Source organism: Gouania willdenowi, chromosome 4, assembly GCF_900634775.1.
Source record: "Gouania willdenowi chromosome 4, fGouWil2.1, whole genome shotgun sequence".
Classification (NCBI taxonomy): Eukaryota; Metazoa; Chordata; class Actinopteri; order Blenniiformes; family Gobiesocidae; genus Gouania; species Gouania willdenowi.
The window spans coordinates 2,495,211-2,522,987 of record NC_041047.1 but is presented as its reverse complement, the minus strand read 5'-3'; the positions used below and the strand labels follow the sequence as shown (position 1 = coordinate 2,522,987).

The 27,777-nt window shown below is 36.6% G+C and overlaps 1 protein-coding gene across 3 annotated transcripts; it reads left to right on the top strand.

Moving 5' to 3' along the window:
- The first annotated feature begins 1,108 nt into the window (after window positions 1-1,108).
- Window positions 1,109-23,080, top strand: adcyap1r1b (adenylate cyclase activating polypeptide 1b (pituitary) receptor type I). 3 transcript variants are annotated; one of them, XM_028443668.1, is made up of 14 exons: window positions 1,109-1,251; window positions 9,639-9,756; window positions 11,445-11,541; window positions 13,063-13,176; window positions 13,678-13,781; window positions 13,848-13,945; window positions 14,846-14,978; window positions 16,228-16,381; window positions 16,467-16,527; window positions 17,297-17,366; window positions 17,447-17,538; window positions 19,826-19,955; window positions 21,377-21,418; window positions 21,741-23,080. In XM_028443668.1, exons 2-14 carry the CDS (start codon window positions 9,694-9,696, stop codon window positions 22,110-22,112), a joined length of 1,530 nt encoding a protein of 509 aa, XP_028299469.1. In that variant the 5' UTR covers window positions 1,109-1,251; window positions 9,639-9,693; the 3' UTR covers window positions 22,113-23,080. The 3 variants fall into 3 exon arrangements, with proteins under 3 accessions (XP_028299469.1, XP_028299468.1, XP_028299470.1); XM_028443667.1 differs by having other exon boundaries at window positions 9,625-9,756; XM_028443669.1 differs by having other exon boundaries at window positions 9,625-9,756; window positions 21,754-22,083.
- Window positions 23,081-27,777: the final 4,697 nt, after the last annotated feature.

Sequence of the window (27,777 nt, the reverse complement as noted above, 5' to 3'; positions counted from 1 at the left end):
TCAAACTCAGACCTCAATCTGTCACACTCTCACTTCCTTTTCCTTTTCCTTTCTTTTTCCTTTTCCTTTTTCTCACATGGATCCACAGCGCTGATGTTTCCACGTTACCAACACACAGCAGGTGAGGAAGGTTCACAGACAGACACTGGATGATGATGATGATGTCACCATGTTTGGAATTTTTTATTTTTTATTTTTGCAAACAGTCAGCGTGGAACCTTTGTCATTGTACGAGTTCTCATTATACCCATAATGCTGATGCACAGACCACAACACACAAAACAGGAGAACCCATTTTTGCCATTTTTCTGCAACTCCACCAAACTCACCATATTTTAACCTGTTTTCATCACTTTTTCTTGTCATATTTTTGCTCCTTTTAATGCATTTTTGCAACATTTCTCCCATTTCTTACACTTACATCACATTTCAATGCATTTTCTGCACTTTTGTTTCCACTTTCCAGACATGTTCAGCACTTATAAACACTTTCCACCACTTATACACATAATGTCACATATATTGACCCATTATTGTCACTTTTAACCTCTTTTCACCATATTTCATGCTTATTTTTTTGCCAATTTAACCACATTCACCACTTTTTCGGTCTATTTTTATCCACTCTAATTTGCAAATTTTAAACAATTTCTGTGGTTCTTTGAATCCATTTTATTTGTGATTAAAACCAGGATTTCCACCTTTAAGATGACTATAATAATAATAATAATAATAATAATAATAATAATAATAATAATAATAATAATAATAATAAACGTTCCTGGATAACAGTGGATATTATTCAGATGAATAAATAAATGTGGTTATCACAGATTCATAGAACAATAGACCATCATTTTACTGACTTTATGGATGGACCCCAAAAATCTCTCCCCTTTATTCCCCCTATAGATGGTCCTGTCTCCACATGGAACAGGATCTGATTTTTGCACATTTCGAACATTTTACGCACGAAAACCACATTTTACGGAAGGTTTTTGTTCAAGACTCACGAGAGAGAGAGAGAGAGAGAGAGAGAGAGAGAGAGAGAGAGAGAGAGAGAGAGAGAGAGAGAGAGTCTCATTGTAATTCATGGTGCGCCGCAGAGCGTTGGTTGTTCCACAGCAGCGGAATTATTGGTGGGATCAGTTGTTTCACCAGAACCAGAACCAGGACCAGAACCAGGACCAGGACCAGGACCAGGACCAGTGGACCCCCCTCTTCTTCTTCAGGGTCTGCAGAGGGACTATGGTGAGCAGCTCCTCGTGCCTCGGCAGGTGAATCAAAGAACGGGTCGATGCGTGTGCGTGTGCGCGCGGGACGCACGGAGGCGAGGCTCCTGCGGCACGTGAGCGCACGGTTTTTGCACGTCTGCAGTGCATTGATAGACTGCTGCTCGTGTGCGCGTGCGTGTGTGCGCGTGAGCCTTTCCAAGGACAGTTTCCAACTCTCCTTCATGCTTTGAGTGATGGAGTGTTTTTAGGGAAAAGGAACCGTTATTATGTAACGCACTGGTGTCCAACATAAGGCACGGGGGCCACATTGACATTACATTAGATTCACTACAGTGTGGAATTAACGAGACATCACAGATATTTAAAAAGATGAAAATTCATTAGATTTATGATTCATTATAGGTGCTTTACACACCAGTTCTTTTATATGGAAACCCATTACAGTCATAATCCCATAGTATTATGATAGTATCTCATAGTTATGACTTAGCATCTTATAATTATGACTTAGTATCTCATAATGCATAAGATTTTATTACTATTATCATTATTTTACTTTTCCTAGGATTTATTTTTGCTGGTGAATGGGCTTCTATTATTTCCTCTGTTTGTGCTTTAAAGCCTATGATTTCATCCTTTTACCTTATGATTAATTATACACCACGACTGTATCTCTCTCTGTGTAATAACGTCCATCAATTTGTGTTGCTTTCCTTTATTTTCCTTTCTTAGGTTATCGTATTAGTATTTTATAACTTAACAAAATCACAGCGTCATATTATCAACATTCACAAAGTGAGCTGGAAACATCAAAGGATTTATTTCACTGTAATTGTTGAGTCAGTTTGTATCATTTTTTGGTACTTTTTTTTGTTGTAATTTTGGTCTTTTGTGTGTTTTTGAGGCATTTCGTGTATTTTTGTGGCCATTTGTCTGTTTTGCGTCACCAATATCTGCCATTTTTGAGTCAATTTGTGTAAATATTTGATGCTTTTGTGCATTGTTTGTGTTTTGTGCATTTTTGAGTCATTTTGTGAATGCTTGTTGTCATTTTATGTGTTTAGGAGTTATTCTGTGTGCTTGTTTATCTTCATTTACCTTATTTGGTCAGTTTCCACACTATTTGAGTCCCATATTGAATCCTCTGTGAATGTTTGTGATCTGTTATCACGTCTCAATGCTCAGCTACAGCTTCATTCATAAAAAGGTGACGAACGAGTGGAACATCTGCCCTGAAACCACACCCACCTCAGTGAAGGACGTCCTGTAGTCCACAAATAAACTGTGTTCAGTCAACTTTCACTCTTTCTTCCTGAAACCACAGACTCAGGATTGATTTCTGACAACAAAAACACACAAAACAACAACATTAATGATCATTATTCTAATGCTGACATGAATGTTGATCATGTGACTCCTTCAGACCAATGTGAAATCTGTAATATCAGCACAAGTGAATAATAACAGAAGATGATAAAGAACGTCTGAGTTTTCATTAAAGGTCTGATATTATGCTATTTTTCACCATCATCTCTATTTGTTCTAAGAACCTCAAAAACAATAAGGTTTATTTTCCCAAATTCGTCTGTTTTCCAGAGTTTCAGCCTCTGAAAAGTCACTTTCTGACCAACTCTACACAAACAGGCTGATTTGCATCCTACTTATGCATATTCATGAGTGGGCGTGTCTATAGACAGGACACTGACTTCCTCCTCCCCTCACGGTGACGTAGGGCCAGAGGAAGGCCCGCCCTCCTTCCACCCACTCTGTAGCTGAGCTCATGCTGCTTTATAAACATGACACAGAGCGTGGGGGCGGGGCTTTCACCAGTACATACATAGACTGTAGAAAATACATACATAGCACTGTGTGAAGGACGCTGACATGCTCACCTTTGTGGGCGTGTCTGTTTACATGTCAATCATGGCAGAGAGCTTCCTGGGGGTGTGGCTTCTCCAGCTCAGTGTTGCGTCAAATTCATCATCAAAGTGGAAACGTGTCATCAAATAGTAGCGATGTGTTTGTGTTCACCCTGTAGTAAGAAAGTAGTAAATCACCCTAATGATTAAAAAAACACTTTGATCATGTTTATGAAGTCATAATAGAACTTTATCATGTTTAAAGCATTTATAGAGTAAAATGAAGAGTCCGTCCTTAAGACTGCTCTACTGTACAGTGTCTTGAGATACCATTGGTTATGATTTGGTGCCATACAAATAAAAGATTGATTGATTGATTGAAGCACAGAAAAGTCAATTTAGCGCAACATGGGCCCTTTTAGCTAAGGAAAAGATGCTCAATGCTTCCTTTTTTACCTCCTTTAGCCTACGAAACACTGATACATCCTTTACCAAAGGAGACCAGATAATTATGACCCACAATTCCTAGCGTCGACAACATTTAAAGGGACACACACACCCGAGCGCTTACGGAAACTCACAATGACCGACAAGTAATGGAGATCATGTAAGTTACTAATGTAATAATATGTCTTGAACAACTTTAAATAAATAAAATAAAATCCATATATTATTATATGTCAGACATATTATCAGATTATAACTGACATCAAACAGACACTCTGTGGTTCTAGAAAAATGATCAGAGACATTTTTATCCACATAATGTTTTATTCAACATAATTCATATTAGTGAGTGGAAGGTGAGTGTGATCAACCATTCTCTATGTGACGTTCTTTAGTTTACCTTTAGTTCCTCGTTGCCTGGTAACCTCTTTTCCTTTGATTTACATTCAAACCTTATGATTTATTAGATTATATCAGTGGAAAGTGTTTTAAATGTGCTTTTAGTCCATTTTAGGAAATATGTAGTCTTTTCACCACGACAGACGTCACTAACCGTCGCTGTCATCAGATTATTACGTCACCTAGTGGAAGTGTGTCTGATTGTCAAAACAAACGTGATCACCTTTTCCTAACTCCTCTCCTAACACCTTTCCTTAACCCTGTGATGTCATCCACGGGGTTAAGGAAAAGTGGTTAGGAAAGGAGATAGGAGGGACTATTCAGACGCAGCCTGAGAGTGAGGGAGGAAGAGTGAAGAAGAGAAGAGATAATGTAGGAAAGAATGAGGGTAAAAGAGAGGGTGAGGAGTGGAAACTGTGGCTTTAGTTTGTCTTTGTGGTGTTCTGGTCAAACTGGTGTCCTTTTTATTTAAAGAGTAACAAAACCCCTGCTTTCTCCTGACCTGCCACTAGGAGGGGAAAAAAAAAGAAATGCCTTGATTATGGGCGGGGCTCCTGTAGCAGGTAAGACACGCCCAGTCTTTGCGATAAAATCTCCACTGAACAATCTATGCTACGCTAACTAGCTAGTCATTACTCACTATATCTCTCTATTCACTACTTACTCACCACAGATTGTAGAGCCCACAGGTGCTAGTTTTTATAAAAGGGGCGGGGCTAACAGTGCTTGTTTGTGACACAAGATGGTCCCAAAACGTCACATGATCTTGTTCTCAGCCAATAGCAAAAAATCTAATGTAATGTCCTAGTTTCGACCCATAGAGGGCAGTAACTCTGACATTTTACAACTAATCATGACAAATTGAAATAGTTTGACTAAAATGTTGAGAGTTGATCATTTTCACCAGCACTATTTTATACCTAAATACATTTGTATTCAGCAGAAAAAAGTGGGTTTAGTTTAACTTTGATGACAGACTAACAATCTGTAGAGATGCTGTTTCTTCCTTTCATTTATATTATAAATATATTAATATATATATATAAATATATATATATTGTCCCTCTGTAGAAATGAATGTGCTGAATGCAGGCCCTGAAATCTGTGTTTGTTTGCTACATGCTAAAGCTAACGTTAGCCCACAGTGAAAAATATGGTGGACATGTGTGATATTGTCCCAAAACATGAATGTAAGGCTTTATTCAGTGTCAGATTTAATTTCTGCTTCATTCAATTTGAAAAAAATGAAAATAACAATGATTTAAAAATGATTAAAAAAACCCCCAATATTGTTATTTGTGATTCAGGAAGTGAATTCTGTGTTTTTTTCTGCGATTTTGGTAAATCAGAGTCCATAAAACCAGTTAAAATGAGTTGAACATTTCCTCTTATTGCACCACAACATAGATATATAGAGATAGATAGATAGATAGAGCACTGTGTTACATTTAGCCACAACAAAAACAGTTGGATAAACAATGGGAACACAAGAATAAAAAGGAGTGTGGTGTGGTTTAGTTGTGGTTTTTGTTGAGTCGTGCTTCACAAGAGTTTGGTCCTGGTTTCCTGACCTCAGCGTTCTGTTCCCAGAAGAATTAAATGAGTAAAAACCAGTAGAAATCAGAAACCACAGGAGTGAGAAGCTGGTAAATATACTGTATATACACACACACAATAATGAAGAGCAGCACGTGTGTGTCTGTGTGTATTAATTCCTCCCATAATTCCTTGGGCTAAATATAGAGGCGGAGACTTGAGTGACTTAGTGAGATATTCAGCGGGAATTCGACTCCCTGATGGATTATTACGATGGAGCAGTGGTTCAAAAACAAGCTGAGAGAGAAGAAATGTAGATTTTTAAAGATCACTCAAAGAAAAACACACTGCACTTCAAACCAAAGATTATAAAAGTTTTCTAATGCCCTTCAAAATAAAAGCATTAATAAACTTGTCGCACAAACAAAAAAAGTGAAATCAGAAACGGTAAAAAATGTAAAATATCACTCTTCAGATATTCAAAGAGTTCACGACACAAATTAGTAACAAAGTTTTATTATTCAGCTTTAAAAAAATAAAAGTTCCAAAATGGACAATTTAAAAAAAAAAAATAAATGCAATTAAGTACAAAAATACAAAATTAATTCCAAAAAATTAACAAGAAATTACAAAAATATTTAAAATATACAATAAAGTTACAAAAAATATAAATATCACTATACATTAAAGTAACATTTACAAAAATTACATAAAGATAGCAAATAATTTACAATAAAATACAAAAAATAAATTTACAAAACAATGTACACAAATGCAAAAATATAAACATTTATAAAAATGTACCAATTGTCAAAAACTACAAAATAATATTTTGAAATTTTCAATAAATGCAGTTTTTATTGCTTTGTTTTATTGTCACATAAATATTATTACATTGATTGTGTTCTTTAATGTACAATCTAACTCATGTGCAGCTATAGATCTATAGAGATGATAGAGGAGTCTTTGGTGCACTGTAAACATGGATGTATTTTTGCTGAGTCATCACCATGATCTGTAACTTTTATTAAAGTAAAGAAGCAGCTTCATTATTAAACACCCACTGCTTTTCTCCACACGTCCCAGCGGCGTTTACTCTAGAACTTTTAACAGTGTGTGTGTGTGTGTTTAATTAAGTGTGTGTATCCCACACTCGGACAGTGTTGGACGTGAGAGCTGTTGAGACTCATTAAGCCTCTGATTAGTCAGACAAGAGAAGAGTGAGCAGCTGCAGTGTGTGTGTGTGTGTGTAACACGTGATGTTAAAGTGGGAGTCAGTGTTGTCCTTAAATCCCTCAACTTTGTGTCATTTCATTGTTGTTTTTTGGACTCAATTTGTGTAATTTTGTCCGTCTGAAGTCATCTTTAGTGTTTTTATTTGTGTCATTTCATGTGTTTTTCTTGTTTTGCGTGTTTTTAGTAGGGGTGTCCCGATCCGATATTGATATTGATATCGGTCCGATATCAGCCAGAAAACGAATATCAGATTTTATTGCACTGCATCTGAAATGTGTGATATTGTTTTAAGCACAGTCAGTGAAACTAAAGCTGTGAACTTTGAGCAGTTCACAATATTGTTTTGTTGTTTCTGTTGTTTTTGTTGTTTTTGTCCCCGCCCCCTAAACTTGAATTGTTTGCACTTTAAATGTATAATTAGTTTTTATTGGATTTATTATGATTTAACTGTAGAATAGTGTATATCTTATGCTGATGGTTAAAATGTATGTAACCAATTGTTTAATAATAAATGGGTCAGTTTTTCTCATTCCTACTGTTACTGACTATTGTTCTCTGTCTGAGTGACATCACATGATCAAACATTTTCTAACATCCCACACTACAAAATAAGTCATAAAAGTCTGTATGATTTGTGCTGATATTGTATCGGATAAATATCGGTATCAGCCAATACTCAAGGCTGTAATATTAGTATCGTATCGGAAGTGAAAAGGTTGTATCAGGACATCCCTAGTTTTTTGGAATCATTTTGTACATTTTTGGACAGATTTAGTCATTTGTTGTATTTTTATATATCTGGAATAATATTGTGTGTTTTATTTGTGTCATTTCATGTGTTTTTTAACTCATTTTGTATATTTTTGTTGTAATTCTTGGTATTTTGTCATTTTATGTACAGTATGTTGTCATTTTGTAATTTTTTATTCTCACATCTTATATTTTTGTTGTCATTTTGTGTATTTTGTATTTTTTGTATTTTTGTCATTTTACGTACCGTATATTGTGTTTTGTCACTTTTTATTGGCATATGTTATATTTTTGTTGACGTTTTGTGCAATTTTGGCATCATGTTATGTATGTCTGTTAACGTTTTAAAAACACTTTTCATCTTATTTTGTTTTGGTATTTTTTTTTTCATGTGTTTGTTGTTTTGGGTCCACACAAATGAAACCTGAGGGCCGCTTGTGGGCCGCGGGCTGCCTGTTGCCTACGCCTGTCTCAGAGCGTCCAACGGTCACTGAGCCAATGAGAGGAAGCAGCAGGACGTTTCACTCTCTGAGCCGTTGCCATGACAACAGTTGGGTTGGGAGCGTGCCGTCCTGACACTGGCACTGGTTTCACTGGAGTTTGGAAACACGGCCAAGTTCTCCCAGTGGGACCGTTTGGTTTCTCTCAGTCCTTCACTGGGACACATTCTGCTGCACAAACCATCTCACACTGGTTTGACTGGGAACAGCTTTGATTCTCTGAACCAGTTCATTCAACATCTGCACAAAACCACTGGAAATGACAGAAAACAGGGGCAAAAATACACAAAAAACCTCACAAGTCACACAAAACAATGAGAAAAACACACAACATAACACGTTTCACAAGAATACACGAAAAAAAATCACAAAAACTGGTTTCACAACCATTATTTTTTTTTTCTAAATTACAATTATTAACCAAGAAATTACAAAATTTTTTAATAATTACAATAGATTAACAACAAATTACAAAGAAAAATTGAAATATACAGTAAAACACAAAAAATACAAAACATGTATAAAAAAATCACAAAACAATACATTAACATTTTCAAATAATAAAATGTAATTAAGAATTTACAATAAATTAAAAAATGTCCACAAATAATTTACAAAAGGTGATTACAAATATACATAACATTTACAATAAAATAAAAATAATTACAAAACAATGTACAAAAATCCAGAAAAAAAATAATATTTATCACATTGTACCAATTATAAAATCATATTTTTAAATTTGCAAAAAATGCAATTTTTAAAAAATTGTTTTGTCGTTTCATTTTGTGTATTTTTTGTCTTTGTGTGTCTGAAGTATTTTTGTGTCATTTCACGTGTGTTTGTTGTCATTTTTGGTTGTTTCTTGTGTTTCTTGTTTTGGGGCCACACAGATTCAGCCCGAGGGCCGCTTGTGATGAAAATCATCATCTTCACATCTGAGGTGGAGTCAAACAAAGATGTGCTTTTGAAACGTGTGAAAACTGGACTTGAAGGAGCTCATTTAAAGGCTTGGATCAGCTACTGAGCAGATGACGTCTGCCCCCCTGTGTGCACTGATAACAGCTGCACAACAAAGATCCTTTAGAAATATGACGTTTATATCAGCCTCAGTCCACGCGCTTTAGGACATTAATATCACATTAAAAGAATTTAACGATCGAAACGATTAAAAAAAAACTTAAAATGACTAAATGTTGTTTGTGTTTATTACGCCTTCAGCCAATTTCACCTAGAATTCATCACATGACTGATTAAATACTGCAATATTTGTAAAAGTTTGAACAACTATTTACATACATATCTACTCACTCAGATTATCTACATGAGCTCAGACCTGTGAGATCTGATCATTGTGTACAATCACGTACTGAAGCTTTGGACGTTGTACGCTCAGATCTGAACGTACCAACGGTTGATAAATGAGGGCCAGTGTGTGTATTTTTGTTGTCCTTTTTTAATTTGAGATGTGATTTAATGTTTTCTGTTTTTAATATTTTTGTGGTTGAGAATTCACTCACACGTGCTGTCCCTCAGGCTAAAATGGGTCACATGTTCCTGCTGCTGATAAAAAGGCCTTTTTATTGCAGTTTGTGTACAATGTGTATTATTCTATAATTCATTTTTATTATATACAAACTGATTTATTGATGACAGATGTAGTTCATGTGTTCCAGATCCCGAGCTGACGTCTCCGTGACATTTAAAGGAAACTCCAGATTGACGTGTGACATGTCTGCTGCCAACATGACCTTCCTCCTCCTCCTCCTCCTCTTCTTCCTCAGTCTGTCCACAGTAAGTCATAAATATCCTGAATGAAACATAAGGTGCTGGACTTTGTAAATACATGAAAATGCAAACGTCCTGAAGGTCACAGGTTGTGTCTCCTCTGAATAATCCACAGCTCAGGGATTGACTTTCACTCACTTAGTTAGAATAAACAGATGAAGTGCCTCACATCAATAATTCATTTATCAGCATGTGGAGGGGAAGGAAACATCCTCATCTCTTATTCACATCATTCCTGAGGAGGGAAAGTGATGAAGGTCTGAGGTGTTGGTTTATTATTATTATTATTATTATTATTATTATTAGACACTCTTTGTTCTACGTGGAAAAGGATGGTATGCTAATAAAACTAGCTGTGCACAGCTAGCCTGGCACATGTGTCAAAAACATGTTTCACTTCTGGAAGAAAGCATGAAAACTTTGGGATTCTTGAGTTTGCTGTAAAGAACTGAAACATTTGTTACATTCATTTCAATATTAATCAGATATCTACGTCAAATTTAATCCTTGTACACGTACAAATAAACCCGTCACCAGATGAATGCTTATTCACCAGGATCACAGTGGATTTAATCTTCCTAAGAAATAAATAAATACAATTTAAATACAAAAGAAGAAGAAGAAGAAGAAGAAGAAGAAGAAGAAGAAGAAGAAGAAGAAGAAGAAGAAGAAGAAGAAGAAGAAGAAGAAGAAGAAGAAGAAGAAGAAGAAGAAGAAGAAGAAGAAGAAGAAGAAGAAAGTGAGGGTGTTAAGAGTCCGGTAGCCCCGCCTAAAATTTTAGGAATTTTTACCAATTGTTACATGATTATTCAATAGTCACATTGTATATTTTTAGTTTGATTGGATTACGTTTATGAGATATAGATGATTTAGTGAGGGGGGTGTGTCCTTATTTTTCTTTTATGTTCATCTTCCAATACCTCAGTAACTCCATCACGTATAAAGGTAAATATGGTATAGTAATAAGCTCCACCCACTCTCTCAGAATATAGAAATAGATCTGCTATACATCCTATCTATCTGGTGGACATGTCAGCTCCTCTAAATAGTCACAAAGTCAGTGTGTGTTTGGGTCTGGAACATGTTTGTGTCTTCACTGAACTACTTAGCATATGTCTCAGCTCCTGTAATGTGATCAGCATAGAGCTATGAACATAGACTGTTCACATCACTAATGATTAGTCACAGATATGCATTGGTTCTAGGCTCACACACTCTGGAAATATGAACAAAAAATATATAAATTTTTTACTATTTTCATTGGCCCATAACTGCATGTGGGAATGTAGGAAAAAATCTGACCAGTTTTCATTTATAGTATAAATGTAATTTTTTTATTGGAATATAAAACTGTTTTTCTTTATGCGATTTTTCATTTTTATGTTGGACTAAAACTTTGGGTTATTTCACCACTTGCTGATGTTTAAAATCTTTTACATGAGGCCGTTGTAGCTTAGCTCTGGGTGTGATCATCATTTGTTGACCAAAGTGCGTGGTATGTGCTGAAATCTTTTATTTTGAAATGACATGGAATGACCCATGTGTCAATGTTAATATGCTGGTTCTGACTAACATATTTCTATAAATCAAACCCTATAGATCTATATTCTACTCAACATTCTGCTTCTCTTTGCCACCAGAAGCTCTGGTGATATTTACTCAGTATTTTGTTGATGGTTGTGTTGTTTGTGCAGGTGCTGAGTCAGCAGGTTCCCGCTAACTGTGTGATGAAGAGGGAGCAGGAGAAGTGTTTGGAGATGATGGCCTTGGACGACCCGACAGAAGAGTTTGGTAGGTTTCACTTTGGATTGATTGGATTTGATTGGATGGAGAGAAGAGCAGCTCCGCCCCTCATCACGTCGAGGGTTCCAACACTTAAAGAACTGAGGTCACCTTTCACCTCAAATAGAGAGCGACACAGACTCACATTAAGGAACAATTAACACTTTGGACCAAAAACAATAAAAAAATACCTCCATTAAAAACAAACTGAAGAATAATTTTAAATGGATCATCCACTGTTTTTATAAATGTGGTCTAAAATGATTGAAATGTCCTTATTAGTAGATCTATGTCTAACAAAACACATTATTATGCACCATATTAGTTTTTATTAACTTTTATGAATGGGACTACTTTACAGTTTTAGAAATCACATGATTGATGATGTCACACGGCCCCACTGTCTGTAAACATCCTATTGTTTTCTATTAAAGTGATCATTTAGTCACTTTTTTAGGTCAAAATTACAACTTGTGCTGCTTTCGGTTAATCTAAATAACCAGTAAAAGTTAAAGATGTCAATGTAAACGTCTTTTGTTAACTGAGAGAGGATAAAAACAGTTGTGACCCGGAAAATAATTTATGACCACAGTTCGAGCTCTGTGGTTTGGGAGTAGACAATGAAGCAGAGAAGAAGAGCTCTCCTAAGGGACCTTTACTCTCCCTTAAACAGTGCGCTGACACGCTCTAGTGGCTGAAGTTAGAGAGTAGGTCACAGACTGTTGATGACACACAAACCCTGAAGATAGAAGGACTTTTTGGTGGAAGTCTAACATGGAGTTCTGTGTTCACCAGTCAGTTTTTTGGAGCAGGGGTTCTCAACCTTGGGGTCGGGAACCAATTTGTGGTTGTGAGACACTGGGAGGGGGTCACCAGATTTCTTCAAGAAACATTTTCTAAACAATTTGAGCCCATTTTTGCTTATTTTTACCCTTTTTCTGCAACTTCACCAAACTCACCATATTTTAACGTATTTTCATCACTTTTTCTTGCCATATTTTTGCTCCATTTAATGTATTTTTGCTACATTTCTCCCATTTCTGACACTTCTACATCACATTTCAATGTCTTTTCTGCACATTTTCCCACTTTCCAGACATGTTCAGCACTTATGAACACTTTCCACCATTTTTCCACCTAATGTCACATATGTTGACCCATTATTGTCACTTTTAACCTCTTTTCACCATATTTCATGCTTATTTTTTTTACCAATTTAACCACATTCACCATTTGTCATGCCCATTATTTGTTAGTTTAAACTAATTGTTCCAACATTGACACTTTGAATCCTTTTTACCACGTTTTCTGTCAGTTTTTGTCCACTCTAATTTACAACTTTTAACCAATTTTTGTGGTTTTTAAAATCCTATTTCACTTTCTTATCCACCATTTTCAGTCACTTTTAACCCCTTTTATTTGTGATCAAAACAATGATTTAAATATATACTATGTCTCAAATAATAGTAAAGTTCCTGTTAGTGGATATTATTCAGATGAGTAAATGAATGTGTGTGTTGTCTCTCACAGACTGTCCGTGGTTCTGGGACAATCTGACGTGTTGGCAACCTGCGCTGATCGGAGACGTGGTGGAGGTCAACTGTCCTGAACTCTTCTCTCAGTTCATCAGTGAGGAAGACTACGGTAGGTTTCCAAGAGCTATTAGCGGTGAAACGCTACACAAAAATACACAACATCAAAGAGTTTGCAAAAAGGAGTTTGACCTCCCTGGTTTATGTGTTTGATTATTAAAATATGGGGAGAGATTTGTAAAAAATATTCACAAATATATCCACAGTTTCAACATGTAAAAAAAAAAAATTTTCACGTGTTTTTCTGATTTTCAGATGTTTTTCTAGATCTTCACGTGTAAAGATACTGATTTGGATTTCTGGCATCAATAACTCTTTAACGAAACGTCATCAACATACAAATTACGCATGTGAAAATCTGAAAAATACATGTAAAAAATTGTAGATATATGTGTGAATATACAGTATCTGAGACAAATCTCTCCCCATTTCACAATAAGAGCACCAACATTAATGCTCTGTACTTGTGGTGTGGAGGAGGACGAGCGGCACTGCAGCCCTCCAGGACCCAGTCTAAGCTTCACTATGTGTGTGTGTGTGTGTGTGTCCTCAGAGGTGGGAAAGGTGAGCAGGAACTGCACCGAGTTTGGTTGGTCGGAGACGTTTCCTCACTACGTGGACGCATGTCTGTACGAGGAGGGAAACACCACCCACCCGGTGAGTCCAGGTGACCCCCTGTGACACACTGTGTGGGTTCTAAACCTGTGGCTCTGTGTCTTTCAGGACATGTATTACGTGTCAGTGAAGGCTCTGTACACTGTGGGCTACAGCACGTCTCTGGTGTCTCTCACCATGGCCATGGTCATCCTCTGCAGGTTCAGGTCAGATAAAGAGATAAACACCTCCATTTATTAATGATTAACCAACACATAAAGTAAACAATGGTGGAGAGATTTTAGTGCAGTAAAAGATAACTTTTAGTACAGTGGGCGGGGCCAAAAAACTGATCTGAGGATCACATGATCAACATTCATGTCAGCATCAGAATAATAACCAATCAGAACATTAACAGGAAACAACTAATGCGTTGTGTTTTTGTCGTCATTTTGTGTGTTTTTAAAACCATTTTGTTTTTTTTGTTGGTTTGTGTATTTTTCACTCATTTAGTGTGTTTTTGTTGTTGTTTTGATTAATCACTTATTTCGTATATTTTTCATTTTTTTCTGTATTTTTGTTGTTTTTCATACATTTTTTAGTTTTTTGTGTATTTTTTGTTATTTTGTATATTTTCCCTTTTTTGTGTATTTTTTGTTATTATTCTGTATATTTCTTTTAGTTTTTGTATATTTTGTATACATTTTTCTGTTTTTTTGTATTTTTTGTTGTTATTTTGTATATTTTTTTGGTTTTTCATGTATTTTTTGTTGTTTTGTGTATTTTTCAGTTTTTGTGTGTTTTTGTTTGTTATTTTGTATATTTTTCTGTTTTTTCTGTATTTTGTGTTGTTTTTTTGTAATTTTTTATTTTACTTTTTGTGTATGTTTTTGTTATTTTGTACATTTTTCAATTTTTTGCGTATTTTTTGTTGTTAATTTGTATAGTTTTAAATTTTTTGTGTATTTTTCATTTGGTATTTTATATAGTTTTCAGTTTTTTGTCTATTTAATTTGTGAGTTTACTTTGAGGACCGCTTAAAAGTAGACTGTGAGCCTTTTGTGGCCCCCGGGCCACCAGTTGCCCACATGGTTTTGGATGAAAACAATGGTTGTGTGCGTCCACAGGAAGCTCCACTGCACCAGGAACTTCATCCACATGAACCTGTTTGTGTCCTTCATCCTGAGAGCCATCTCAGTCTTCATCAAAGATGGCGTCCTGTACGCCAAAGAGGACAGTGAGCACTGCTTCATCCACACGGTGAGAAATACACACACGGTGTATCAGTCCAACTGGTCATCAGCCTAACTGATGACACATTCATTTTGTGTGTTTTTAAAGCCATTTTTGTTGGTCTGTGTATTTTTCTCTCCATTGATGCATGTGTTTTGTCGTTATATCGTATATTTTTCATTTTTTTGTGTATTTGTCGTTGTTATTTCATACATTTTTCAGTTTTTCTGTGTATTTTCTGTTATTTTCTGTGTTTTTCTGTGATACAGTCTCAAGATAACATGTTCACCAATTAAACAGTAACACTGGTAATTATCTGTCCCTGTAATGTGAGGAAAAGTGGAAGGAAAGACTGAAGACGTGAGCCAACAATCACTTACGCTGTCACATGATAACATGTTCACTAATCAAACAATTTGATGACATAAGAAAGCAAGAATAAAATAAAATAAAGGAAGTTAGACGGCGACTAATAAAAGTGTGATATAATTTAAAAAGTATAGAATAATTAGTTTAAACTGGCAAATAATGGGCATGAATGTGGTTAAATTGGCAAAAATAAACATGAAATATGATGAAAAGAGGTTGAAAGTAACAATAATGGGTCAACATATGTGACATTAGGTGGAATAGTGGTGAAAAGGGTTTATAAGTGCTGAACATGTCTGGAAAGTGGAAAAATTTGTAGAAAAGGCATTAAAATGTGATGTAGAAGTGTCAGAAATGGGAGAAATGTATCAAAAATACATTAAAAGGAGCAAAAATATGGCAAGAAAAAGTGATGAAAATAGATTAATATATGGTGAGTTTGGTGTAGTTGCAGAAAAAAGGTAAAAATATCAACAAAAATGGGCTCAAATTGTTTTTGTTTTTTAAAAAAGATATTCTTAGTTTCTTGAAGGCATCTGGCGACCCTTCCCAGTGTCTCGTGACCCCAAATGGGGTCCTGACCCCAAGGTTGAGAACCCTTGCTGGAAAGGAGGAATAGTCACAACAAAACATTTTCACCAATTAAACAGTAACACTGGTAATTATCTGAACCTAGGCAGGAGCCAACAATCAGATACACCGTCACAAGATAACATGTTTACCAACCAAACCACAACACCTACACCGTGTTATCGTGAGCTTCTTTCTCTCCTTCCTCACGCTACGTACGCTAGGACACAGGATAACCAGTTCACCAGTAAAAACTGGTAGTCAGGAGGCGTAAACACAAGCCCCGCCTACATCAGATCTGTGACCAATCAGAGCCCTCCTTCTGTCCTTCACTCAGCTGGAGTGTAGAGCTGTGATGATCTTCTTCCACTACTGCGTGCTCTCCAACTACTTCTGGCTCTTCATCGAGGGGCTCTACCTGTTCACGCTGCTGGTGGAGACCTTCTTCCCTGAGAGGAGATACTTCTACTGGTACATTCTCATTGGCTGGGGTGAGTCACGTGACCTGTGCCCTGTTTGAACAACGTTCCCACGTGTTGAACACCAGTAATGTCCCTCTAACGTATCTCTGTGCAGGGACGCCCACCCTGTGCGTCTCCGTGTGGGCGGGGCTCAGGATGCACTTCGACGACATTGGGTCAGTTTTCAACAACAGAACAATCGGCCCTTTAAACCTAAATCTAAATCTAAATGTTAAATCTAAAAATTACATTTAAATATAAATGTTAAATCTAAATCTGAATGTTAAATCTAAAAATTATGTATAAATCTAAATGTTAAATCTAAATCTAAATTTAAATGTTAAATCTAAATCTAAATGTTAAATCTAAAAATTTTGTTTAAATATAAATGTTAAATCTAAATCTATATTTAAATGCTAAATGCTAAATCTAAATATGAAATCTAAATCTAAATTCCAAATTTTTAATCTAAATGTTAAATCTAAATGTTAAATGGTCGAGCTTTTATTTTGGTACTCCTAATTTTCTTATCACCTACATATTTAGTTTCCCCTGTGACATTTAGATTTAGCGTTTTACATTTAGATTTAACATTTAACATTTAGATTTAGATTTAACATTTAGCATTTAGATTTATATTTAAATGTAATATTTAGATTTAACATTTAGAATTTATATTTAGATATAAATTTAGATTTTAACATTTATAGTTAACATTGACATTATATTTTCACATTTCACAAATATTGGTGTAAATCTTATCAAAAGTTACATAACTAAAGTAAACAAAATGACTTTTAAAACCCAGAGAAAGACAAACAAAGCCTTTGTAGTTTCCTGTGTTAATGCTCTGATTGTTCGTTATTCTAATGCTGACATGAATGTTGATCATGTGACCCTCACATGGTGTGAGCTGTTATAACAGTAGTCCATCTGATTGTTTAGGTGTTGGGACATGAATGACAACGCTGCCATCTGGTGGGTGATAAAGGGACCTGTGCTGGCCTCCATCATGGTAGGATCTAAAATAACTATATATTGATCAACTAAAGCATGGATGAAGGTTTGAGAACCTGGTTCTGTTTCTGTCTCCAGGTCAACTTCGTCCTCTTCATCGGCATCATCGTCATCCTCGTGCAGAAGCTCCAGTCCCCGGATATCGGAGGGAACGAGTCCAGCATCTACCTGTGAGTGTGCGCTCACTGCAGAGTTGGACTCAATTACATTATTCAGTTACAATTACATCTTCAATTATCCATGTTCAATTACAACTCAATTATGATTATAGTGACCATTGTTTTTTCCAATTACAATTAAAATTTAAACTACTATTTTTCCAATGAAGGTCAAATTCAATTAATTACAATGAATGAGCCTTTAATGAACTCACTCAGTGCCATTGACAAGATAACTCGTCATTGGCACTACAAAATAGTGCCAATGGGGGGGGGGGGGGTACAAAATACCCCCAGCCTGTGAGCCAGATAGCAAAATAATAGGTGACACGTAGGAGGTAGCAGCGCCCCTTTGGATGAGAGATCATCCATGCTCAGCAGAGCTCAGAGGGAGAGGAGGAAAGGCGTTTACGAGACAGAAAATGGCACTACGTACGAGAGTTGACGTTCCCAGCAGCGCACACTCTACCAGAACATGTGTGGAACTCATGGATAGTGTGGCGATGGGGAGATAAAACGATAAAAAAAAACGGGGAACGCAGTGACACTCTGCATGTCCGGGAGGAAGAGGAAGTTGCGTGTGTGCAGAATGACGGGAGAGAAAGTTGGAGGAACGCCAAAATACAGTAAGAAATCCAACTCTGACCCAGATAGAAAAATAATAATAATTTTGCCATCAAAAGCCCTGTCTCAGTGTTTTTTTTTTTTTTTGTTTTATATAAGGAAACAATGTTCAGATGTTAGAGTTGTCACAAAGCAAAAAAAAATAATTAAAAAAAATAGCTTTAAAGTCACTGACAGGATTTTTTAGAAAAAGTCTTTTTTCTCAGCTTTTTGCTCTGAAACTTTAAATTTGTGTAAAACTTGCTCTATTCAACAGCCGAATATAAAAGAACGAAACGAGCCAGAAACTAATTCTTTTTTTTGTTGATGAAAGTAGAGGCTTCAATCTTTCAGAATCTGTGTCAGATTTCATATAGTCATAATAGAAAATATTCTGTGGGTCTTTAAAATCAGTCAAAATGCTCAAAAACGGCTGGAACTGAGGGGTAGAAAATCTGATAATGGCTGGCACTGAATGAGTTAATAATCCCATAATAAAACCTAACCTTCATCATTAGCTTTCTGTTAGCATCTCTGAGCCTTTTTTCTGTCACTGTATCTATAGATTTATGAACTGTAACATGGTTTCTTAGTTTTGCATTTGATTATATTGTAATGAACAGTTTTTATAGAATTTCCTTTTCTAATTACAATTACAAATCAATTATCTGAACTCAATTACAATTAAATTATGATTTACAACAGCAGCAGATTTATTCAATTCCGTTTACATCATTTAATTTTCAATTACACAATTACAATTATAATTGACCCCAACCCATGGTGTGACACTGCTGTGTATTGTGTGTTTGTTGTGTGTTGTTTGTTATGTGTTGTGTTGTTTGTTGTGTGTTGTGTTGTGTGTTTGTTGTGTGTGTGTTGTGTGCTGTGTGTTGTGTATTGTTTATTGTGTGTTGTGTGTTGTTTGTTGTGTATTGTTTATTGTGTGCTGTGTGTTGTCTGTTGTTTGTTGTTTGTTGTGTGTGTGTTGTGTGTTGTGTGTTGTGTGCTGTGTATTGTTTATTGTGTGTTGTGTGTTGTTTGTTGTGTATTGTTTATTGTGTGCTGTGTGTTGTGTGTTGTTTGTTGTGTGCTGTGTGTTGTGTGCCGTGTGTTGTGTATTGTTTATTGTGTGTTGTGTGCTGTTTGTTGTGTGTTGTGTATTGTTTATTGTGTGTTGTGTGCTGTTTGTTATGTGTTGTGTGTTGTTTATTGTGTGCTGTGTGTTGTTTGTTGTGTGTTGTTTATTGTGTGCTGTGTGTTGTTTATTGTGTGTTGTGTATTGTTTATTGTGTGTTGTGTGTTGTGTGTTGTTTATTGTGTGTTGTGTGTTGTTTATTGTGTGTTGTGTGTTGTTTATTGTGTGCTGTGTGTTGTGTGTTGTGTGTTGTTTATTGTGTGCTGTGTGTTGTGTGTTGTGTGTTGTTTATTGTGTGCTGTGTGTTGTTTATTGTGTGTTGTGTGTTGTGTGTTGTTTATTGTGTGTTGTGTGTTGTGTATTGTTTATTGTGTGTTGTGTGTTGTGTATTGTTTATTGTGTGTTGTGTATTGTTTGTTGTGTGTTGTGTGTTGTGTATTGTGTGTTGTGTGTTGTTTATTGTGTGTTGTGTGTTGTGTGTTGTGTGTTGTGTGTTGTTTATTGTGTGTTGTGTGTTGTGTGTTGTGTGTGGTTTATTGTGTGTTGTGTGTTGTGCAGGAGGCTGGCTCGCTCCACCCTGCTCCTCATCCCTCTGTTTGGGATCCATTACACCGTGTTCGCCTTCTCACCTGAGAACGTCAGCAAGAGAGAACGTCTGGTGTTTGAACTGGGACTGGGATCTTTCCAGGTGAAACTTTTCCTTCTCACTGTGGGAAATAGAAACTAAAAACCTCACTGAACATCATGTTCCTAGTGCGGGAGGGAGGTGGTCTTCCTTAGTGTTCAGACCCCACATTCAGTCCCTCTCTGCAGTTTATTCACTTCTGTCTCAGTTTAATGTTTCATTGTTTTTTCCTATTCAGGCTCATTACAGGCTGTTAAACTTACTGAAAACATATCAAACATGCTTAATACATTTATTGTAGTTACCTTTTCATTTACATTTACAAATGCCACAACAAATTTACAATTTTGAAAACAAATATACATCATTATCTAAAAAAAAATACAAATAGCAAAACACAAATCATGGATAAATGCAATATCATTTTTATGTGAAAGATGATTTTAAAAGTGCTTGGATCAGGCCAGACGTGGTATCAACGGAAACATCTGGTCCCCTCGAGTCGGAATATGCACTTGGTTTTCAGGTAGAGTCCGAATTGCGTTCGCTAGAGCCGAAACGCACAATTTCTGGCCAAAAAAAGTGTTCATTTTGTGTCAAATGTGGTATTAGCAGACAGGTTTTATTCCCCTGAGTCTGAATATGGACTCGGTTGTTGGATAGCCCGAAAGGTGAGTGTTTTTCTCTGCCAGGAGTAACCTCCGACACCTTGAACAGAGTACATTATTTTGAAAATAAAGTTAATTATTATTGTCCATATTTCATATTTATTTGCAGCAGAAATGCACTCAAACAAGCAGTTTAGGGATCAGTGCTTTAGCATGTTAGCAAATATGCTAAAGCCGACTTAGCCCAGCTGTTTTACAGTGAAAAATATGGTAGAAATGTGTGATATTTTTTTAAAACATGTGGTGAGGGTTTAGTCTGTTATATTTTATATCTGTTATTTTAAAGTTTTTTTCCTTTCAGAATCATTAATCATGGTCTGCGATGTTAAAGTGTCCTTTGTGCCAAAAGATGGTAGTCAACATGAAGTTTACCATGTAAGAGTGGCGTGGTAGCTGTGTTTCAGATATGGGGCACATCAACAGTAGTGTTCCTTTGAATCTGAGGGTGTTTCAGTCTTTTTAAAACTAGACACCCTCATCAAAGGTGGTTAACTACAGGGTGATCAAGCCTGAGCTTGCGTCTTATAACTGTTTCCAGTTGGGTGAGGGTTTAGTCTATTATATGTTATGCCTGTTATATTTAAGTTATTTTTCATTCTTCAGGTTGTAATTTACACTTTTACAATTTTGTTTAAAATAAATACACAAAAAAATAAAATAAACTAATAACAATATTGCCATTTTCAGTTAAAGACGTGAATTCTGTATTTTTTTCTGCACTCACAAAAAAATCAGAGGCCATAAATGTACGTATAATAAATGCATGTTCCCTTTTCTAACGAGGCAGTTGATGACCTTTGAACTCTGTTTCCTCAGGGCTTTGTGGTTGCCGTGCTCTACTGTTTCCTGAATGGAGAGGTGAGTCTCCTTTAAACCGCTGAGCATCGAACCCACAACAGGAAAAGTATTTGCAACAAAATGTGTTCAATGTATTACAAGTTACTAGTTCACTAAACTAAACTTATTTCACAATGGCTGCTCTACAAAGATTAAACCTTTAGTGTTATAGATGATCTTTGATAGAGTTTGAAGCTAAAATCTACTACATGTTTATGAAGTAACTTCTATAAACACACACCTCTACTTAGAGTGTTGTAGGTCTATTTATTTATGAACAAAGTGTGTAAAATCTCAGAGTGTAATCCTTGCAGCGAGGTCCATTAATAATGACCCTGTGAAGTATATCCCTCAAGGTGCAATCGGAGATCAAGAGGAAATGGCGCAGCTGGACGGTGAACCGGTACTTTGCTGTGGACCTGAAGCACCGGCATCCCTCGCTGGCCAGCAGTGGCGTGAACGGCGGGACGCAGCTTTCCATCCTCAGCAAGAGCAGCTCGCAGATCCGCATGTCCAGCCTCCAGGCCGAGACCCCGGCCACCTGAGCGGCACCGCCAAACCGACTCCGCCCGACAGCGATCGCAATCCCCTCCCCCACACCAACGACCCAACCTTCATCCCCATGACCACGATCACCAGCCCGTTACCCGACCCCGATGAACCCTTCGTGGAAACCCATCTGAGCTCCAGCGACATGGAGCAGCCTCTGGTGTGAGGCTATCAGATATGATCCAGGGACTAAAACTGAATCCTGAACAGTCATGGAACCAAACCCAAGACAGTTCAGGTACCAAACAACATCCTGAACAGTTCCAGAATTCAACAATATCTCCAATAATCCAAGTACCAAACCCTGGAAGACCCAGTTACTAACCGACCTCCAAAATGGTCCAGGGACTAAACATCATCCTGAACAGTCCAGGTCCAAAAGAAAAAGCTGGACAATCCAGGTCGCGAAATAAATCCAGTAATATCTAGGAATTAAACACCGGAAGTGGTCCAGGTTCAATACGTTGTCCTTCAAGGTCAAAGTACCAAAGCCTGGATGATCAGAGAACTAAACAACATCTTAAACAGTCCAGGGAACAACTGAGTGGTCTAGGTACCCAACCCTGGACAGTCCAGATACCAAAACCTGGACAATCCTGATACCTAACAACATTGTAAACGGTCAAGATAACGGTAAAGATTAAAACAGCATCGTAAACGGTCCAGGAAACCAATAATATCCTGAAGATTACAGGTACATAACCCTGGACAGTCCAGATACCAAAACCTGGACGATGACAATACTAAACAATGTAAACTGTCGAGGATTAAAACAAAATTGTAAACAGTCCAGATACCGACCCCTGGAGGATCCTGGTACCAAACAACATTGTAAACGTTCCAGGAAACCTATGATATCCTGAGTAGTCCAGATGCCCAAAACCTGGACAATGACAGCACCAACCAACATTGTAAACAGTCAAGGATTAAAACAACATTGTAAACAGTCCAGATACCAACCCCTGGACGATCACGGTACCAACCAACATCCAGAGTGCTCCGGGTTCCAAACGTGTTGCTGCAGCTAGATGCGCCTCGAACAACCTCTGCCTGTACATAGTGTGTTTGTGTCTATGGTGTGTGCTGGGACCAGTTCAACTTCTGGTCTGTGTTGGATAAATCCAGTCTGTCTAAGTGGGATTTCCTCTCAATTTTTATTCAAACTGGAAACGTTCATCAATCCAACTGGATGAGGACGACTCTGCTCACTGTCGTGTTAATTCGTCTCTTGTCTGCTTTCAATCGGAAGGTTTAACCTCAGACGACCTTAGCAAGATAAAGGACTTCCCTTTTAGAAGTCTTATTTCCAGTGAACTAAAGTCCAAAACACTGAGTTGCAAAAATGGAAACAGGGTGGATGACTTCGTAACCAATGCTCCTTGAGTTTGACACACGTGCTTTAGAGTCATCTCGACTTCACCTTGCTGCTCATATGCAGACATGGAACACAGAGACTTGGGTCAAAAAATGAGTTTGTGTTGCATTATGGGAAATGTAGTATGGGGCATTTTTGACACATGCAGCATTTAGAAATCTACATTTTCTTAGAATTTGAACCTTTGATTTCATTAAATGAGGTGAATCTGTGGCTCGATGTGGCAATGCTGGTTTGTTCAATCAGAGACCAAAGTGCAGCGTTACTAATGTTTAGTTCATGAGAACTCATTCAATGAACCGTAAACTCTGTGTTTTTTTTTGGTAAAGTTGAGATGATTCACCAACATCTGAGAGCTAGAAATGCAGAACTTTCTTACAGTAAAATACCAAAAAAATAAGATTTAAAGATTAGAAATATAAGCAGGGTTTGAAGCTGGATTTGATTCCTTTGAGGAAGAAGAAAAAGAAGAAGACACGTTATGTTGTTGTAAACAGCCGTTAGTACAGAAAATGTCAATGAGTTTCAGCACGAGACCAAAGAGTCTCTGGTTGAACTGCTTTTGCATGAAAATTATTGTTTTGAAGGTTTTGTTTTTGGACAGAGATTCTAGAGATCTTCACAAACATCTCAGCATTTCTTCTTCACTCTTTTCCTCTGAATCCTTTCGTTCCAAAGACAAACTTGGGTTTTTTGCAATAATCTTTCTGTTGTTTATCTGTGGATGTCACTGCAGAGTTTCTTTAAGGTCAAACCGTCCTCTCAGTGCCTTTAAAGCACGACAAAAAACAAGAGGTTTAGACTTCAGTTCATGTAAAAAGTATCTCATCCTCTCTTTTTTTGGTTTTTATCTTCACATTTTACCCCAAAAACTGTTTTGTCTTGCAATGCTCGGGTTAATTTTTAATTTTTGTGACTGTACTGTATATTTTTATTCGATTTTGGTCCACTGCTTTAACACAGTGTACACACATGAAACACAAGTAGAAAAAAAAGTTTTTTCATCCATTTTCGATTTTTACAAGAAAAAACAACAATTATTAAGTTGCAATAAAAAGTTTAATACATCATTAATTAGCTTTTTGTGGTACCTGAAGGTACCAAACAACTTCTGTAGTGGTTCTGGAATGAAACATCTAACCTTGGCCATCACGGGACCAAACCCTGAGGAAAATCCATGATGTTCTAGGATATAAACCACATCCTAAGCAGTCCAAGTACCAAACCGCATCTACAATGGTCCAGCAATAAAATAACCTCAGGTACCAAACCCTTGACATCACGGGACCAAACCCTGGGGGGTCCAGGTACATAAAATCCTTAATATTCCAGGAAATAAACCACATCATAAAAGCCTGGACGGTCCAGATACCAACCCTTGGACGATCATGGTACCGGACAACATCGTAAACTGTCAAGGATTAAAATGACATTGTTAACAAGCCAGATACCAACCCCCCCAACAATTCCGATACCAAACAACATCATAAACGCTTCAGGAAACCAATGATATCCTGAGGATTCAGGTACCCGACCCTGGAGAGTCCAGATACCTGAAGGTACTGAACAACTTCTGTAATGGTCCAGCAATGAAACATCAGTTAATCAGCCCAGGTATCAAAGCCTTGGCCATCACGGGACCAAACCATGGTTTGGGGGGTACCAGGTATATGAAAACCATAATGTTCCAGGAAATAAACCACGTCATAAACTGTTTGGGTACCAAACCCTGGATGATCAAGGTACCAAACCAAATCCTATGAGCAGTCCAAGTACCAAACCACATCTACAATGGTCCAGGAATGAAACCACATCGTAAGCGGTTCAGGTACCAAACACTGGTAATGTAATGGTCAAGAAAACCCTGTACAGTTCTGTTTGAATCATCGTTCTGAAAAAACCACATCGTGACCGTCCTCACAGCTTTTCTACATCAACTTATTATTGGGGATAAATAAAGTCGTTTTTCCTTCAGCTGCTGTGTGTGAATCTAAATCTGTGGACATCATAGAGACAAACTAAGAACACAAGGACTGACTGGTTTCTGTAACCTGTCATAAAAACCAGTGCAGTTGCAACATCGGACACCAGGGGGCGCTGTGTGGAACAGGGAGGAAGGGCTGTACAATCATTAATGAAACATAAAGACAATCTGACCTGTTGTTGTGTGTTGAGCCTTAGGTTTTAAAGCCAGTACTACGTTGATGTCAAACATTGTGGAGCACGGACTGAGAGAACGCAGCTGGTAAACCTCATGGATGGACTTTTCTGTGAAAATCTGTGATTCTCATGCTTTGTATACTTTGATATCTTTACTGTGATCATGTTTGCTTACGGCAAACTATTTTAACATTTAGTCAGTATAAATAGTTGCAATTTTAGCTTTCACGAGAAGAAATTCAATTTCGACATGTTGAAATGTTAATAGTAGATACTGTATCTGGGAATCAATTTTGACATGTTACATATATATTTAATTTAATTCTGACCAGTCAGATTTAAATGACTAATATCTACAATTCAATTTATGATATCTGAAATATAACAACAAATGTAGATATCTACAGTCAGTGGGAATAGAATTGTTGATATCAACAATTACACTTGCAATTAGTCTAAATTACATTGTGGATATGTGGCCTTGGAATTGTAGCATGTTGAAATTGAATTGTCGATATCTGAATTTAAATTTGAATGGAAGTCAATGAGACATTTGGACTAGTTGTAATAAAGTTTCAGATTTCTACAATGGCCATTTCCACTAGTGAGAATTAAATTGTTGATATATAAAATTAGTAGTGTAACTCGTGAGAATAGAATTGTAGATATCAATAATTAGAATTGCCTTTCTAATTACCCCTCGGGGATAAATAACGTTATTTCTGATTGTGATAGAATTGCACATTGTGGATATGTGGACATGGAATTACAACACATGTTGAAATTGAATTATGGACATCTACAAGTACTGCTACTCATTAAATGTTAAAACGGTTTGCCACAGTTTTCTACAATATTAGCCTCCAGTTGTGCAGGTTGAATGAACCGCTGCATGCACATTTAGTCTTTTTCATATCACACCGTCCAGCTTTCTAAACATGGTTTTTGGGAAACCTAAAGTTTGTCATGCCCGACATAAAGAAAACTATGGGTTTTCTGTTTCCAAAAGAGGTCATTGATTAAAACAGAGTCTAATAATTTAGTTCAGATTTTAAAATAAAAGTCAGTGAAGATATACTGACCATTAGTTCCTATGTTTCTTTAAAGGGATCCTCCGTTTTTACAAATGTTTGCAAAACCTTCTAAATGTCCTTATTTGTAGATCTATGTCTAACAAAACACATTATTATGCACCATATTTGTTTTTATTAACTTTTGAAAATGGGACTAGTTTACAGTTTTAGAAATCACATGATTGATGATGTCACATGGCCCCACTGCCTGTAAACATCCCATTGTTTTCTATTGGAGTGAAACATCCAGCCTGATTTTTAGATCATTTAGTAGCTTTTTAGATCATTTATCAGCTTTTTAGATCATTTAGTAGCTTTTTAGATCATTTAGCAGCTTTTTAGATCATTTAGTAGCTTTTTAGATCATTTAGCAACTTTTTAGATCATTTAGCAGCTTTTTAGATCATTTAGTAGCTTTTTAGATCATTTAGCAGCTTTTTCAGTCAAAATTACAACTTGTGCTGCCCTTGGTTGCTCTAAATAATCAGGAAAAGTTGAAGATGTTGATGTAAACATCTTTTTTTGACAGAAAGAGGATAAAAACAGTTGTGACCTGAAAAATAATAGATGCGCTGACACGCTCGAGTGGCTGAAGTAATCAATTTTTTCAGTCAAAATGCCAACTTGTGCTGCTTTTGGTTGCTCTAAATCCCCTGTGTCAAACTCAAGGCCCGGGGGCCAAATCAGGTGCTTTAGAGCATCCAATGTGGCCCGCAGGAGACGGTGAAAATTAATTATTGTGTAAATTACTAAATAATGCAGTTGTAGATATCTCAAATTCACTGATTTAATAAAACTACAACTTTGTTCATATCACATGAATGCAGTGATTTTTATTTGCAAACTGATATGAACTCTCCATTTTTCTACAAATCTTGCAATTTATCACAAACAATTCCACAAAGGTCCTCTAAATTACACCATAAATTGGTAACAAAATCAAGAATGTTTAATGTGAATTGATCTGATATTGAAAACTAGGGCACAATTTATGTTAAAATTGTTGTTTTTTTTCCTCCTAAAGTCTGCAACCTACTCCAGATCAAACTGGTCTATATTTGACACCGCTGCTCTAAATAATCAGGAAAAGTTAAAGATGTCGATGTAACCTTCTTTTGTTTACGTAAAGAGGATAAAAACAGTTGTCAAGCAGAGAAGAAGAGCTCTCCTAATGCTTGACTGCTTTTTGTCTCTTTTATTTTAGAAAAAAAAATTCTAAATCT